Raw genomic sequence first — 15,905 nt, 5'->3', positions numbered from 1 at the left:
CTATATCTCATACTTTGTATAAGTTATGTGATAATCCACAAGCAGTCCCTAACTGTGTTACCTGCTATATTGTTTCCTTAGGAATTATTCATTGATTTTGTCTAAGATCAGATCTGAACTATAATGGTGTCATTGTCAGTTTTTGTTTACAAATGACTTTCCTAAACAATTGAGAAGTTATTTTTAGTCTGAAAAAAAGCACTGAAAGCAATGTAGTAAGGTCTTTGCATTCTATTGGGATGTCTCCTCCATCCTATTTGGATATTAAGATCATCTTTTTTTTTTTTTTTTTTTTTTGAGACAGTCCCACTATGTCATGCCTTGGTAGATTGCTATAGTAACACAGCTCACTGCAACCTCAAACTCCTGGGCTTAAGCAATTCTCTTGCCTCAGCCTCCCAAGTAGCTGGGACTATAGGTACTCACGCCAAAATGCCTGGCCTTTTTTTTTTTTTTTTTTTTGTAGTTGTCCTTGTTTAGCAGGCCCCGGGCCAGGTTTAAACCCACCAGCTTCTGTGCATGTGGCCGGTGCCCTAACCACTGAGCTACGGATGCCGAGCCTAAGATATATCTTAATTTGGATAGTAAGCTATATTTGTTTGGGCGTGGTGGCTCAAAGGGGGTGGGTTACTTGAGCTCACAAGTTTAAGACCAGCCTGAGCAAAAGTGAGACCCTGTCTCTACTAAAAGTAGAAAAACTGACGCAAGAAGATCACTTGAGCCCAAGAGGTGGAGGTTGCTGTAAGCTATAACACCACGGTATTTTACCCAGTGCGACAGCTTGAGACTCTGTCTCAAATATATATATGTATGTGTGTATACATATATGTATATATATAAGTGTTTTTAAAAACTAACTTTTGGGGCTCAGTGCCCGTAGCACAGTGGTTACAGCACTGGCCACTTACAGCAAGGGTGGTGGGTTTGAACCCAGCCCGGGCCAGCTAAACAATAATGACAACTGCAACAAAAAATGGGCAGGCGCTGTGGTGGGCACCTGTAGTCCTAGCTGCTCGGGAGGCTGAGGCAGGAGAATCGCTTAAGCCCAGGAGTTTGAGGTTGCTCTGAGCTGTGACACCACGGCACTCTACTGAGGGTGACATAATAAAACTTTGTCCAAAAAAAAAGAAAGAAAGAAAACTAAACTAACTTTTGGCAATTATTTGAATTTGGCTATCATTTGCATGTCAATAATACAATGTTCTGATTGTAGCAATGTTCTACTGCTCTGATTTTTGTGTGTACTCAGTCTTTTACCATTCCATTTCAACTGAAGTTACTGAAAGAGAACAGGTTTAAATAAGTGAATCAGATTGGTCAGCTTACTGCATGAGCTAAGATATTTGATCTTGCTCTTTTTATAGATCTATGAGCATATACCCTGTATTTTGCTGTGTATAATGTGGGGGTTTTTTGCCCAAATTTTTAAGGGAAAAATAAGCATGTGCATTATGCATAACTAGTATGGTTTGGGAGTCGGGCAGCCCAGAGGGCCTCCCAGGGCTGCCATGCCCTCCTGCCTGGGCCTGCAGGGAGCATGGGGTTCCAGTCCAGGAGAATCTGTATTTCACTGGAGTAGGCCTGAGAAGTCTGCTGAGTGCCATGGGTGGAAGGGGACAGTGGTGGGGCTGGTGAGACAGGCAGCTGCCCTGTGAGATGAGGACCAATGCCTAAAGCTCGGCTACCAAGGAGACCAAGAGCCCCTAGCAGGCCCCAGGAACCTGCCTGGTTGCAACATGCTGAGTATCCTCAGAAGCTCCTGCCATGCTGGCCATGGACACTCATGTGGTCATCTTGGCCACCGTCCCAATGTAGCATGGAGGGACGGATTCTCGGGAGAGAAGGAAAGGGCAGCCTTCAGAGAGTGGGTAGCTGTGGGGGGGCAGTGTGATGTGCACATCTTCCGAGTAGCATTAGCCCTCCCCAGATGTCTCTTTAGTTGAGAGACAGCCACTTTTTCATGGCTTGTTCTCCTAAAAGTTTGGGTCCAAAAGGCGGGTGCACATTATTTCTGGGAATGCATTATGCATGGCAAATTGTGGTAACTAGTGTGTCTCATTAGGACTTCTGTCTTTTTCCTATAGCATGGGAGACCAAGAACTATTACGAATCACCCCACAAGGAGCCAGGGTTAAATCCAGTTTGGATTCTGCAAAGAAGGGTAATGGCAAACCTTCTCAACTTAACAGGCACTGAAGAGAGATAGAGTAGATACAGTACTATAATTTGATTATTCTGAAGACTTTTTCAGACCTTTATAATTAACACAATCTCTTGGCAGAGTTAGAATATCATTCTCAGATGACATGGTACAGCTTGATATTTTTAAATGGTACTAGATTAATGCAATTATATTAGTATCCTACACAACTGATTGCTGCCCTTTACTTTTAATTCTGGTATTTGTATTTCATCTTTTGCTTACCGTTTTTTTTTGTTTAGGCAAAGTCTCATTGTGCCTCGGTAGAGGGCTGTGGCATCATAACTCACAGCAACCTCAAACTCTTGGGCTCAAGCGATTCTCTTGCTTCAGCCTCCCAAGTAGCTGGGCCTACAGGTGCCCATCACAACCCCGGGCTGTTGCCTACTGGTTTTTAAATACAGGGAGTATGAGCCTGTGGATAGAATAGAGTATTAAGTAGACTTTATGGCCAGTAATCCTTAGAGTACATCAGAACTGTGTCTAATGACTAAATAGTTTGCTTTTAATTTACTCTATGAGGTTAGGGAAATAGGTTAGATTTATGCATAGGAGAAATTCTGAAACTAAAATTTTAATGATCTTGAGTGGAAATATCTAGGTAAATAGGAATAAAATGAAAGAATAAACTGTATCTGCAGTATACTTGGTAGCTTATGGGGTTAGTGTCTCTGAATATAGCCATTTGCTTGATTTCTCCTTCCAAGTTGTACTAAGTATTCATTTTTCCATAATGATTCCATTTTTAAACTCCTTGTTATTTTTGTGTATTTTCAGCTACTTGTATGTTTTCTGAGAAGGACATAACAAGTATTGAACATCATCAATCCAGTAATAAGGATTTGAACACCATTGAGAAGCATGCAACTGAGATGTATCCAGAAAAGTATCAGGGTAGTTCTGTTTCAAACTTGCATGTGGAGCCATGTGGCAAAAATACTCATGCCAGCTCATTACAGCATGAGAGCAGCAGTTTATTACTCATTAAAGACAGAATGAATGTAGAAAATGCTGAATTCTGTGATAAAAGCAAACAGCCTAGCTTAGCAAGGAGCCAACAGAGCAGATGGGCTCAAAGTAAGGAAACATGCAATGATAGGAATACTCGCAGCCCTGAGCAAAAGGTAGATCTGAATACTTTTCCCCCATATGGGAGAAAAGAACGGAATAAGCAGAAATTTCCATGCTCTGAGAGTCCTAGAGATACCCAAGATTTTCCTCGGATAACACTAAATAGCAGCATTCAGAAAGTTAATGAGTGGTTTTCTAGAAGTGATGAAATGTTAACTGATGACTCGCATGATGAGGGTTCTGAATCACATGCTGAAGTAGCTGGAGCATTAGAAGTTCCAAATGAAATAAATGGATATTCCAGTTCTTCAGAGAAAATAGACTTACTGGCCAGTGATCCTCATGATCCTATAATATGTAAAAGTGAAAGAGTTCACTCCAAACCAATAAAGGGTAAAATTGAAGATAAAATATTTGGGAAAACTTATCAAAGGAAGGCAAGCCTCCTTAACTTAAGCTATGTAACTGAAAGTCTAATTATAGGAGCAGTTGCTACTAAGCCACAGATAACACAAGAGAGTCCCCTCACAAATAAATTAAAACGTAAAAGGAGAACTATATCAGGTCTTTGTCCTGAGGATTTTATCAAGAAGGCAGATTTGGCAGTTGTTCAAAAGACACCTGAAAAGACAAATCGGGAAACTAACCAAGTGGAGCAGAATGGTCATGTGGTAAATATTACTAATAGTGGTTATGAGAATGAAACAAAAGGTAATTATGTTCAGAATGAAAAAAATGCTAACTCAACAGAATCATTGGAAAAAGAATCTGCTCTCAGAACTAAAGCTGTACCTATAAGCAGCAGTGTAAATAATATGGAATTAGAATTAAATATTTATAATTCAAAAACTCTTAAAAAGAACAGACTGAGGAAGAAGTCTTCTAGCAGGCATATTCGTGCACTCAAACTAGTAGTCCATAAAAATCCAAGGCCACCTAATTATACCGATCTACAAATTGACAATTGTTCTAGCAGTGAAGAAATAAAGGAAAAAAATTATGACCAAATGCCAGTCAGGCATAGCAGGAAGCCTAGACTCCTGGACGATAAAGAACCTGCAACTGGAGTCAAGAAAAGTAACAAGCCAAATAAGCAAATAAGTAAAAGACATGTCAGTGATACTTTCCCAGAAGTGACATTAACAAATATACCTAGTTTTTTTACTAACTGTTCAGGTTCTAATAGACTTCAAGAATTTGTCAATCCTAGCCTTCAAAGAAAAAAAACAGAAGAGAACTTAGAAGAAACAATTCAAGTGTCTAATAGTACCAAAGATCCAGTGTTAAGTGGAGAAAGGGTTTTGCAAACTGAAAGTGGAGAAAGATCTATAAAAAGCACCAGTATTTCATTGGTACCTGATACTGATTATAGTACTCAGGACAGTAACTCATTACCGAAAGTTAAACTCTTAAGGAAGGTGAAAACAGCACCAAATAAATATGCAAGTCAGTGTGCAGCCACTGAAAACCCCAAGGTACTAATCCATGGTTGCTCTAAAGATACTAGAAATGACACAGAGGGCTATAAGGCTCCATTGAGACATGAAATTAACCACATTCAAAAGACAAGCATGGAAATGGAAGACAGTGAACTTGATACGCAGTATTTACAGAATACATTCAAGGTTTCAAAGCGTCATTCATTTGCTCTGTTTTCAAATCTAGGAAATGAATGTGCAACAGTCTGTGCCCACTCTGTGTCCTTAAGAAAAGGTTCAAAAGTCATTCTTGAATGTGAACAAAAAGAAAATCCGGGAATGAAAGAGCCTAAAATCAAGCATATACAGGCAAATAATACCAATACAGGCTTTTCTGTAGTTTGTCAGAAAGATAAGAAAACAGATGATTATGCTAAACGTAGCATCAAAGAAGCGTCTAGGTTTTGTCTGTCAAATCAGTTCAGAGACAATGAAACTGAATCCATTACTGTAAATAAACTTGGAATTTTACAAAACCCCTATCATATACCACCACTTTCTCCCATCAGGCCATTTGTTAAAACTAAATGTAATACAAACCTGTCAGAGGAAAGGTTTGAAGAACATTCAGTGTTACCTGAAAGAGGAGTAGGAAGTGAGAACATCGTTCCAAGTACAGTGAGTACAATTAACCAAAATAACAGAGAAAGTGCTTATAAAGAAGCCAGTTCAAGAAGTATCAATGAAGTAAGTTCTAGTACTAATGAAGTGGGCTCCAGTGTTAATGAAGTAGGTTCCAGTAGTGAAAACATTCAAGCAAAACTAGATAAAAACAGAGGACCTAAGTTGAATGCTGTGCTTAGATTAGGTCTTATGCAACCTGAACTCTATAAGCAAAGTCTTGCTATAAGTAATTGTGAACATCCTGAAATAAAAGGGCAAGAAGAAAATGGAGTAGTTCAAACTGTTAATCCAGATTTTTCTCCATGTCTAATTTCAGATAACCTAGAACAATCTATGGGAAGTAGTCATGCTTCTCAGGTTTGTTCTGAGACGCCTGATGACCTACTAGTTGATGATGAAATAAAGGAAAATACCAGTTTTGCCGAAAATAACATTAAGGAAAGATCTGTTTTTAGCAAAAATGTCATCAGAAGAGAGATCAGCAAGAGCCCTAGCCCTTTACCCCATACACGTTTGACTCAGGCTCACCAAAGAGAGGCTAGGAAATTAGAGTCCTCAGAAGAGAACATACCTAGTGAGGATGAAGAGCTTCCCTGTTTCCAACACTTATTATTTGGTAAAGTAACTAATACATCTTCTCAGTCTACCAGACAAAGCACTATTGCCACTGAGTGTCTGTCTAGAAAAACAGAAGAGAACCTGGTATCTTTGCAGAATACCTTAAATGACTGCAGTAACCAGGTAATGCTGGCAAAGGCATCCCAGGAACATCACCTTAGTGAGGAAGCCAAGTGTTCTTTTAGCTTGTTTTCTTCACAGTGCAGTGCATTAGAAGACTTGACTGCAAATACAAACACCCAGGATCCTTTCTTGATGTCTGATCCTCTTTCCAAACAAATGAGGGATCAGACAGAAAACCAGGAAGTTCTGAGTGACAATGAATTGGTTTCAAATAATGAAGAAAGGGAACCTAGCCTGGAAGAAGATAATTACCAAGAAGAACGAAGTGTGGATTCAGACTTAGGTATTGGAATCAGGTTTTTGTGTTTGCCCCAGTCTATTTATAGAAATGAGCTAAATGGTTTTGCCTTTTGTGGAGTATAATTAAAGTAACTGCTGCTTTTTTTTTTTTTTTTTTTTTTTTTTTTTTTTTGTGGTTTTTGGCCGGGGCTGGGTATGAACCTGCCACCTCCGGCATATGGGACCGGCGCCCTACTCCTTGAGCCACAGGCGCCGCCCAAAGTAACTGCTTCTTAAACTTAAAACATATTCCTCCTAAGGTGCTTTTCCTTAAAAGCCAAAAGTCTTTGACCCAGCTAGAATGTCATCTCTGATTGAATGAGATTTAATGCCCTAATTGGTGAGCTTCTAGTTTTCATTTTCTGAGAGGAAATCCTGATGTCCCAAAGCAAAGGAACTTAATCATGTGTGACGTGAAAGTAAAACCTGTCCTTCCAATGGGAAGAGAAAGATGCAGCAAGTTATGCTGTTTATAGTCTGTTTTTACATCTGAACTTCTGTTTCTGTTATTTAAGGTGAAGCAGCATCTGGGTATGGGAGTGAAAGCTTCTCTGAAGACTGTTCAGGGCTGTCCTCTCAGAGCGATATTTTAACCACTCAGGTAAAAAGTACGTGTGGATATGTGTGTGGTATCCTTTGCATTCAGTGGTGTACATCCTATATTTTCACATTTGCTTACATCCCTTTGAATTAATGGCATAATAGTTGTATGTGGTATCAAATCCAGTTACAAATACCTTGATGCGATGCATACTGTCTTTTATTTCATACATATAGTCACAAACACACACCATTTCGCTCACTACACAGTGCTAAATACTAAATTTAAGGAATGAGGTAAACCTACAGGTACAGAGGTGTTGTCTTCAACTGTCCATCCTCTGTAAAGGGCAAATCCCTCTAGGCCTGAAGCCCATGAGAGTCACAAAGAAACCTTTGAGATGATTGACTATTCTGTACCTGAGTTGTCACCAATATTGTCTCTCCACTTCTACAGGATTTCAATGGTGACTAAATTGATGAAAAGACAGACTTAGGAGGCCTTTTCTGTTTGCTGTTCCTATAGTCCTTTCTGGATATAGATTTAAGGCTCTCAATATGCCTGTCACCTAATTCTGTCCTGTGTGTTTTAAAGTTTTAGGTTCCAATTTCTGATTACATCTACCTTAGCCATATGTATTATATTTGACATTCAATAAACTAGCTCCTTGCTTTTTTGTATTACTGATCTTATTCCCAGAGATGTCTTATTTGTTCAGGTTCCATTTTGCATAGTTTTTTCATCAAGCATCTATCAAAACAACTGAAGTCAGATTTCAGGCTAACTTAAATTCAGAGTGACACAGACAGACAAAATGATTAAAGTGGAATTTTTCCCCTTTTGTAAAGAACCAAGGAAAATGGCCAGGTGCAGTAGCTCACACCTATAATCCTAGCACTCTGGGAGGCTGAAAGTGGGAGGATCACTTGAAATCATGAGTTCAAGTCCAGCTTGAGCAAGATCAAGACCCTGTCTCTAATAAAAACAAAAAATTAGCTGGACACAGTGTTGCACATCTGTAGTCCCAGCTACTCCAGAGGCTAAGGCAGGAGGATTGCTTGAGCCCAGGAGTTTGAGATTGCAGTGAGCAATGATAGTGCCACTGCACTCTAGCCAGGGTGATAGAGTGAGACTGTCTTTAAAAAAGAAAGAGAGAGGGCAGCGCCTGTGGCTCAGTGGGTAGGGCGCCGGCCCCATATACCGAGGGTGGCAGGTTCAAACCCGGCCCCAGCCAAACTGCAACCAAAAAATAGCCGGGCGTTGTGGCGGGCGCCTGTAGTCCCAGCTACTCGGGAGGCTGAGGCCAGAGAATCGCTTAAGCCCAGGAGTTGGAGGTTGCTGTGAGCTGGGTGAGGCTACGGCACTCTATGGAGGGCCATAAAGTGAGACTCTGTCTCTACAAAAAAAGAAAGAGAGAGGGGCGGCACCTGTGGCTCAGTTGGTAAGGCGCCGGCCCCATATACCGAGGGTGATGGGTTCAAAGCCGGCCCCAGCCAAACTGCAACCAAAAAATAGCCGGGCGTTGTGGCGGGCGCCTGTAGACCCAGCTACTCGGGAGGCTGAGGCAAGAGAATCGCTTAAGCCCAGGAGTTGGAGATTGCTGTGAGCTGTGTGAGGCCATGGCACTCTACCAAGGGCCATAAAGTGAGACTCTGTCTCTACAAAAAAAAAAGAAAAGAAAAATAAATAAATAAAAATTTAAAAAAAGAGAGAGAGAAGGCAAACGCACACTGTGACTCACACCTATAATCCTAACACTCTGGGGCTGAGGCAGGTGGATTGCCTGAGCTTACAGGTTTGAGACCAGCCTGAGCAAGTGCTAGACCTCATCTCTTAAAAAGTACCTGGATGTTGTGGCAAGCAACTGTAGTCCCAGCTACTCAAGAGGCTGAAACAAGAGAATTGCCTGAGCCCATGAGTTTGAGGTTGCCATGGCACTCAACCCCAGAGCAACTGAGACTCTGTCTCAAAAAAAAAACAGAGAGAGAGAGAACCAAAGAAAAGGATATAGGACATAGAGAATTCCTAATTTGGTATCATTAGTATCTTTTTTGTTGTTGAGAGAGAGAGTCTCACTGTGTTGCCCTCTAGTACCCTGGCATCACAGCTCATAGCAACCTCAAACTCTTGGGCTTAAGCAATTCTCTTGCCTCAGCCTCCTGAGTAGCTGGGACTATAGGCACCTGCCACAACACCCGGCTATTTATTGGTTGTAGTTGTCATTGTTGTTTGGCAGGCCTGGGCTGGGTTCGACCCCACCAGCTCTGGTGTATGTGGCTGGTGCCCTAGCCGCTGACCTACAGGAGCCAAACCAAGTATCTTTTTTTTTTTTTTTTAATGGAAGACAAATTAACTGTATTTGTTCATTAATCCATTTCTGCATTAGACATTCACTGAATACTTTATGTATAATTGGGCACTGGGGAGACAAAAATTGTTAAGGAAAGATCCCTGCCATCTCATGTGTTCCACTTAGGTATACTAATGCCTTAGCTGTATAAATCAGGTAGTGAGTGATCATCCATAGCTGATGGAGGATGGATTATTGATGTGGACTTCCTAAGGAGGCATTCAAACTATGCCTTGAAAGATGAGAAGAATTTTTCCAAGTGGAAAAAGGAGAGGCAGCAATTGAAGTAAAGACACAGAAGCATGCAATGCTCAGGAAACACAAAGTTGTCCTGGGTCACTAGAAAACAACACATGGGGAAGGAATAGGAGATAAGATGTGGGTCAATAAGAGATAAGATCAGGATGTGAAGGACATTTTTTTTTTTTGTAGAGACAGTTTCACTTTATTGCCCTCGGTAGAGTGCCGTGGCGTCACACAGCTCACAGCAACCTCCAACTTCTGGGCTTAGGCGATTCTCCTGCCTCAGCCTCCCGAGTAGCTGGGACTACAGGCGCCCGCCACAACGCCCAGCTATTTTTTTTTGTTGCAGTTTGGCCGGGGCTGGGTTTGAACCTGCCACCCTTGGTATGTGGGGCTGGCGCCCTGCTCATTGAGCCACAGGTGCCACCCGTGAAGGACATTTTCAATGCTATGCTTAGGAATTTGGACTTTGTCCTCAGGCAAGAATGGCTAAAAATTACATAGTGTTCAGAAAATATTAACTTTATTATCTGGGCACTGGTATACCACTAATGTCCTTATGAAAGGAAAAGACATAAACATGGCTTTTAGGGAATTTCTGCAGCACTATAGCTTTGTTTAAAAAGCTCAGCGGTTAGGGCACCAGCCACATACACTGGGGCTGGAGGGTTCAAACCTGGCTCGGGCCTGCTAATCAACAATGACAACTACAACCAAAAAATAGCCAGCTGTTGTGGCTAGCACCTGTAGTCCCAGCTACTTGGGAGGCTGAGGCAAGAGAATTGCTTGAGCCCAAGAGTCTGAGGTTGCTGTGAGCTGTAATGCCATGGCACTGTACCAAGGGCGACATAATGAAACTCTGTCTCAAAAAATAGAGATCAGAGTAGCATATTGGGAATAGAAGAGGAAAGCTAATTAAAAGAACACTTAAGAATTTAGGGCGGCACCTGTGGCTCAGTGAGCAGGGCGCCGGCCCCATATACCAAGGGTGGCGGGTTCAAGCCCAGCCCCGGCCAAACTGCAACAAAAAAATAGCCGGACGTTGTGGCGGGCGCCTGTAGTCCCACCTACTCGGGAGGCTGAGGCAGGAGAATCTCCTAAGCCCAGGAGTTGGAGGTTGCTGTGAGCTGTGTGACGCCACGGCACTCTACCGAGGGCAATAAAGTGAAACTGTCTCTACAAAAAAAAAAATTTGAACCAAGGAGTCTTGGTAAGCTATTGGTTTTGTTCTCCTAATTTATTCAACCACTTTCCTGCCAGGGAATTTGTTTAAGTTATATATAAAGTGATTCCTTTGGGAAAACACAAAGTAAAGTTACCTAACTAATTCTCCCAATACTACTTTGTTTTTAATTTTCGGATCCATTTATGGTCACACACAGGTAGGATGATGGTTGCCATAGTAGTGACTAATACAGCTTCTGAAGCGTTGGTCAGATATCTGTTTGTGGTTTCATTCCAGGTTTTCTGAAGCAAGGCTGTGGCTAGGGTTTGATCAGTGATGTAACAACTCATGAGTACCACGTGGTGGCAATGATGTTGATGTGGACACTGGCAACAAAGTAGTCTCAGGGTAGTAGAGGAAATCCTTGTGAAACTGGGAATTAGTTTTCTGGTCATAACAACCTGAAAACTATGAACTCAGTGTAGCAGGAGAAAGAAGATAACTTATTTTTAGTAAAGGGCAAAGTCAATTTCAAGGATCAGAAGAAGAAACAGGTTAAAACAATCTGTGTTTCCCCACCCCCTGGGTTTGCTGTTAACCACTGGTGTTCCTTCTAAAAGTGATGCCAAGTACTGAGGCTCATGCCTATTGTAAGCCCAGAACTTGGGAGGCTGAGGGAGGCGGATCCCCTGAGCTCATGAGTTCAGGACCAGCCTGAGCTAGAGCAAGACCCCCATCTCTAAAAATAAAAATAGCTGGGCATCCTGGCTTATTGTACCCTCAATGAATCCCCAACAATAAAAAAAAAAAATAGCTGGGCATTGTTGCGGGCACCTGTAGTCCCAGCAATTTGGGAGGCTGAGGCAAGAGAATCGCTTAAGCCCAAGAATCTGAGGTTGCTGTGAGCTATAACACCATGGCCCTCTACCAGGGGTGACAAAGTGAAACTAAATAAATAAATGTGATGAAGAAATGTGTATTTTGGCAAATTTCAGTACCTAAATTCTTTGTTTATGAAATACCATAGACTTAGATTTCTTCTTGAAATGAAACAATAAACAACAGGAACTTCATAAGCAAGAAGAACTGATGTTAACTTAAAAACATTAACTGTCCTTACAGACTTTTGTTAAGGCTCTTTTTGTTGGATCCTTCCCTCTAGCACATCTCTCTTGAATGACCTCTAGGTATTCTATTTAGAATAGCACTGCGAGGGCTGTATCACAAGCACTAAGATATTATGACTGGTGCATAATGTATAGTAAATAGTTGTCTAATGAACCAAATCGGTAAATTTATGAATTAGCTCTTCGCTTTTTCTGTTAGAAACTAAAGAGCCAAAGAATCCCAGAAATGGTGAGGTAGTAATCTAGGTAGGATTACTAATAGTATTTTTCTAAAATGTCATAGGCAGAAGGCTTTTTCAACATTAGACCTACTTAAAAATGGAGTAACCTATGGATCTTATGCAATCTCTTTCAGACATAGCCTATGTAAAATGTTAACAGATTCATGCTAATTTTGAGTAGCCATAGTGCTTAAATACCCTAATCATTTTTTTATTCTCTGGCTTTCAAAGAAAACCAACTTCAAAAGGCCAGGCTGGCTGGCTCACATCATAATCCTGGCACTCTGATTGGCTCCTGCTTGAGTGCAGGAGTTTGAGACCACACCAGGTGAGATGGCTCACTCCTATAATCCTAGCACTGCTAGGCAAAGGCAGGTGGATTGCCTGAGCTCAGGAGTTCAAGACCAGCCTGCACCAGAGTGAGACCCTGTTCTAAAAATAGCTGGATGTTGTGATGGCACCCAGTAGTTGCAGCTACTAGGGAGGCTGAAACAAGAGAATCACTTGAACCCAAGAGTTTAAGGTTGCTGTGAGCTATTACACAACAGCACTTTACTGAGGATGACAAAGTGAGATTCTGTTTCAGAAAAAAAAATAAAAAATAGAAAACCTAGGGCGTCGCCTCTGGCTCAGTGAGTAGGACGCCAGCGCCATATACCCAGGATGGTGGGTTCAAACGCGATCCCAGCCAAACTACAACAAAAAATAGCCGGCGTTGCCGTGGGTGCCTGTGGACCCAGCTGCTTGGGAGGCTGAGGCAAGAGAATCACTTAAGCCCAAGAGCTAGAGGTTGCTGTGAGCTATAACACCACGACACTCTACCAAGGGTAACAAAGTGAGACTGTCTCTAAAAAAAAAGAAAAACTAGCCACGCATGGTGGCAGCCGCCTATACTCCCAGCTACTCAGGAGGCTGAGAGAGGAGGATTGCTTAAGCCTAAGAGTTTAAGGTTGCTGTGAGCTATGATGATGCTACAGCACTCAACCTGAGAGCAGAGCAAGACTTTGTCTCCAAAAAAAAAAAAGACATCACAGTAAAGCAAGTCTATTTGGAAGAGTTTAAGGATTTTTTTTCTCCCACTAATATCACTCTAAAATAATTCCATGGACTTTAATTGCATGAATGTGATTGAATTAAAAGACAGAACTCAATTCCATACTAGGTGATTTCAATTCCTGTGGTAGAATTAATCAGGATGGCATATTTTCACTTTAGTTTGGAAATTTCTCAAATAACTTTCTTGGTGTCATTTCTTATTTATGTAGCAGAGGGATACAATGCAAGATAACCTGATAAAGCTTCAGCAGGAAATGGCCAAATTGGAAGCTGTATTAGAGCAGCATGGGAGCCAGCCTTCTGACAGCTCTCCTTCCCTCATAGCTGACTCTTATGACCCTGAGGACCTCCTAAATCTGGAAAACACATCAGAAAAAGGTTTGTAATATAAGCCAAACACTATTATCTCTCTCTTCTTTTTTTTTTTTTTTTGAGACAGAGTCTGACTTTGTCGCCCTCGGTAAAGTGCTGTGGCATTAGAGCTCACAGCAACCTCAAACTCTTGGGTGCAAGAGATCCTCTTACCTCAGCCTCCCTGGTAGCTGAGAATGTAGCTCCCCTCTACAACACCTGGCTACTTTTAGCGATGAGTTCTGACTCTTGTTCAGGCTAGTCTCGAACTCCTGAGCTCAAACAATCCACCTGTCTTGGCCTCCCAGAGTGCTAGATTATAGGCATGAGCCACCACGTCTGGCCCCCAAACACTATTATGTTTAGCAAAATTCTTTCCTTCCCTAAACCTTTATCTCTTAAAAAGTAGGGACCTAACTCTGACTTTTTTTTTTTTTTTTAAGAGACAGAGTTTCACTTGTTGCCCTCAGTAGAGAGTGGTGGCATCACAGCTCACAGCAACCTCCAGCTCTTGGGCTTAGGCGATTCTCTTGCCTCAGCCTCCCAAGTAGCTGGGACCACAGGTGCCCGCCTCAACACCCGGCTATCTTTTGTTGCAGTTTGGCCAGGGCCCAGTTTGAACCCACCTTCAGTGTATGGGCCAGCGCCCTACTCACTGAGTCACAGGTGCTGCCCTGACTTTTTTTTTTATTAGCCAAGTTTTTTGTTTCCTTTTGTATATTTTAAGTCAGAGTAGTAAGTGTGTCCTTCACCCAAAAAGTGTGTGATGTACCCATTAGGTGTGAATTTACCCATTCCCTGCACCCTCCCCCAGCCCCAGATCCAATACTTTGTGGTCTTCGCTCAGCATGTATTTATTGGGTCACTCCATGGGTAGTTATGGAGCCTTGGTTCTATTCCCTGTTCACAACTAATTTACTAGCCAAAGGGACTCAAGATAGTTATGTCATTGTCGGACTGAACACCTGCAATGAAGAGATGCGGCAGGAGGTCGTAGGAGATAGACAATATTGTTCTTGCCTCCTACTAGGAAGCTAAGTGGAATGGAGCTAACAGGTAACCCAATAATTTCTGAAAGCTATTTTAAAAACCCTCTTGGACATATTTCTTATAACACTGATGTCAGATCACAGTGATTTACTTCATATTCTTTCTGAATCATAGGGAAAGGATGTCATATACTTCAGGAACTGCACATTGTTCTACAGAAAGCCCAATTGTGCAGCAGAGCTAGGTGCTTTTTAACAATGTATAGTTGTTAACAAGTCCATATGGAATACTGAGAGGTTACCATTGGAGTAACCAGGCAGTTGGGATTCACCAAAGCTGACTTCCTATAAGAAATGAGCACTGTGCTGAGGAATAACATGGCATAAATGGGAAAGGAAAGTGAAATGAAAATTTGAGGTTTTAATTAGGAGAAAACACATCAGGTAGGTTTTTAAATGGGGCAAATGCATGGGGTCCACACAGGGAGCTTGCTGCTTAGAAATAGGCCATGGTGTTGAGCCTTCCCAAAGTGCTCTTCATTCTTCATTACTACCTCTGTAATCACTACCGGACCAACTTAAAGCTCTTTCTCCAGCACTTTCTTTCACAGACCTGCTGGGGGCCCTACGACCTTTGAGTCTTTATAGGAACTCAAGTCTTGTTAATTATTCACAACAGTGGCCTTTGGTCCCCAAGCATGCTTTGCAGTGTTTTTATTTTCAGGGAAAAATTGTAACTGGTGCATGAGAAGCTAGAAATTCTGTTGCTATGGCAATGCTTCAAAATGTATTTCCTGAAATGCTTTCTTTGTAACTGTATCTTCATTTAGTTTATCTCCCAGATAATGAAGACCCATCTCTAATACTTTCTCTTCTTTGGGTTGCTTTCACTATCTTCAGTCTAAAAACAGACTAGACTTTCTTTTCTTTTCTTTTCTTTTTTTTTTTTTGAGACAGAGTCTCACTTTGTCACACTTGGTAGAGTGCTGTGGCATCATAGCTCACAGCTACCTCAAACTCGTGGGCTGAAGTGATTCTCATGACTCAACTTCCCAAGTAGTTGGGACTATAGGCGCCCATCACAATGCCCAGCTATTTTTTTGAGATGAGGTCTCACTCTTGCTTAGGCTGGTCTCGAACCCATGAGCTCAGGCAATCCACCTGCCTCGGCCTCTCAAGTCCTGGGATTACAGGCGTGAGCCACCATGCCCAGCCTCAAGCTAACTTCTTAATCCTGGAAAAAAAGTAGTGTTTACCTTCTGCTGTATTCATGACTTTTTTTTTACTTACTTTTTGATAAACTTTTTATTTTGGAATAAAATTAGAATTATGGGAAATGATAGTATAGAAAGTTCCTGTATACCGCTCACCCAGTTTCAGTTTTTCTCTCATGTTGTCTTACATGATCTTTAATATCACTTTTGTCAAAACTAAGAAACCAAACATTAGTGTACTACTACCAGTGAGTC

General features: G+C 41.6%; 1 protein-coding gene across 1 annotated transcript in view; it reads left to right on the top strand.

Moving 5' to 3' along the window:
* BRCA1 (BRCA1 DNA repair associated) overlaps positions 1-15,905 on the top strand; it is a 90,760-nt gene that overhangs the window by 28,543 nt on the left and 46,312 nt on the right. The window contains exons 9-12 of the mRNA XM_053568910.1: positions 2,085-2,161; positions 2,978-3,094; positions 6,909-6,994; positions 13,306-13,474. Of these exons, the coding sequence (XP_053424885.1) occupies positions 2,085-2,161; positions 2,978-3,094; positions 6,909-6,994; positions 13,306-13,474 (449 nt within the window). The remainder of the gene's footprint in view (positions 1-2,084; positions 2,162-2,977; positions 3,095-6,908; positions 6,995-13,305; positions 13,475-15,905) is intronic.

Source organism: Nycticebus coucang, chromosome 18 (assembly GCF_027406575.1).
Source record: "Nycticebus coucang isolate mNycCou1 chromosome 18, mNycCou1.pri, whole genome shotgun sequence".
In the NCBI taxonomy this organism is placed as follows: Eukaryota; Metazoa; Chordata; class Mammalia; order Primates; family Lorisidae; genus Nycticebus; species Nycticebus coucang.
Note: the sequence above shows the minus strand (reverse complement) of the source record. Positions and strands in the feature narration are given on the sequence as shown.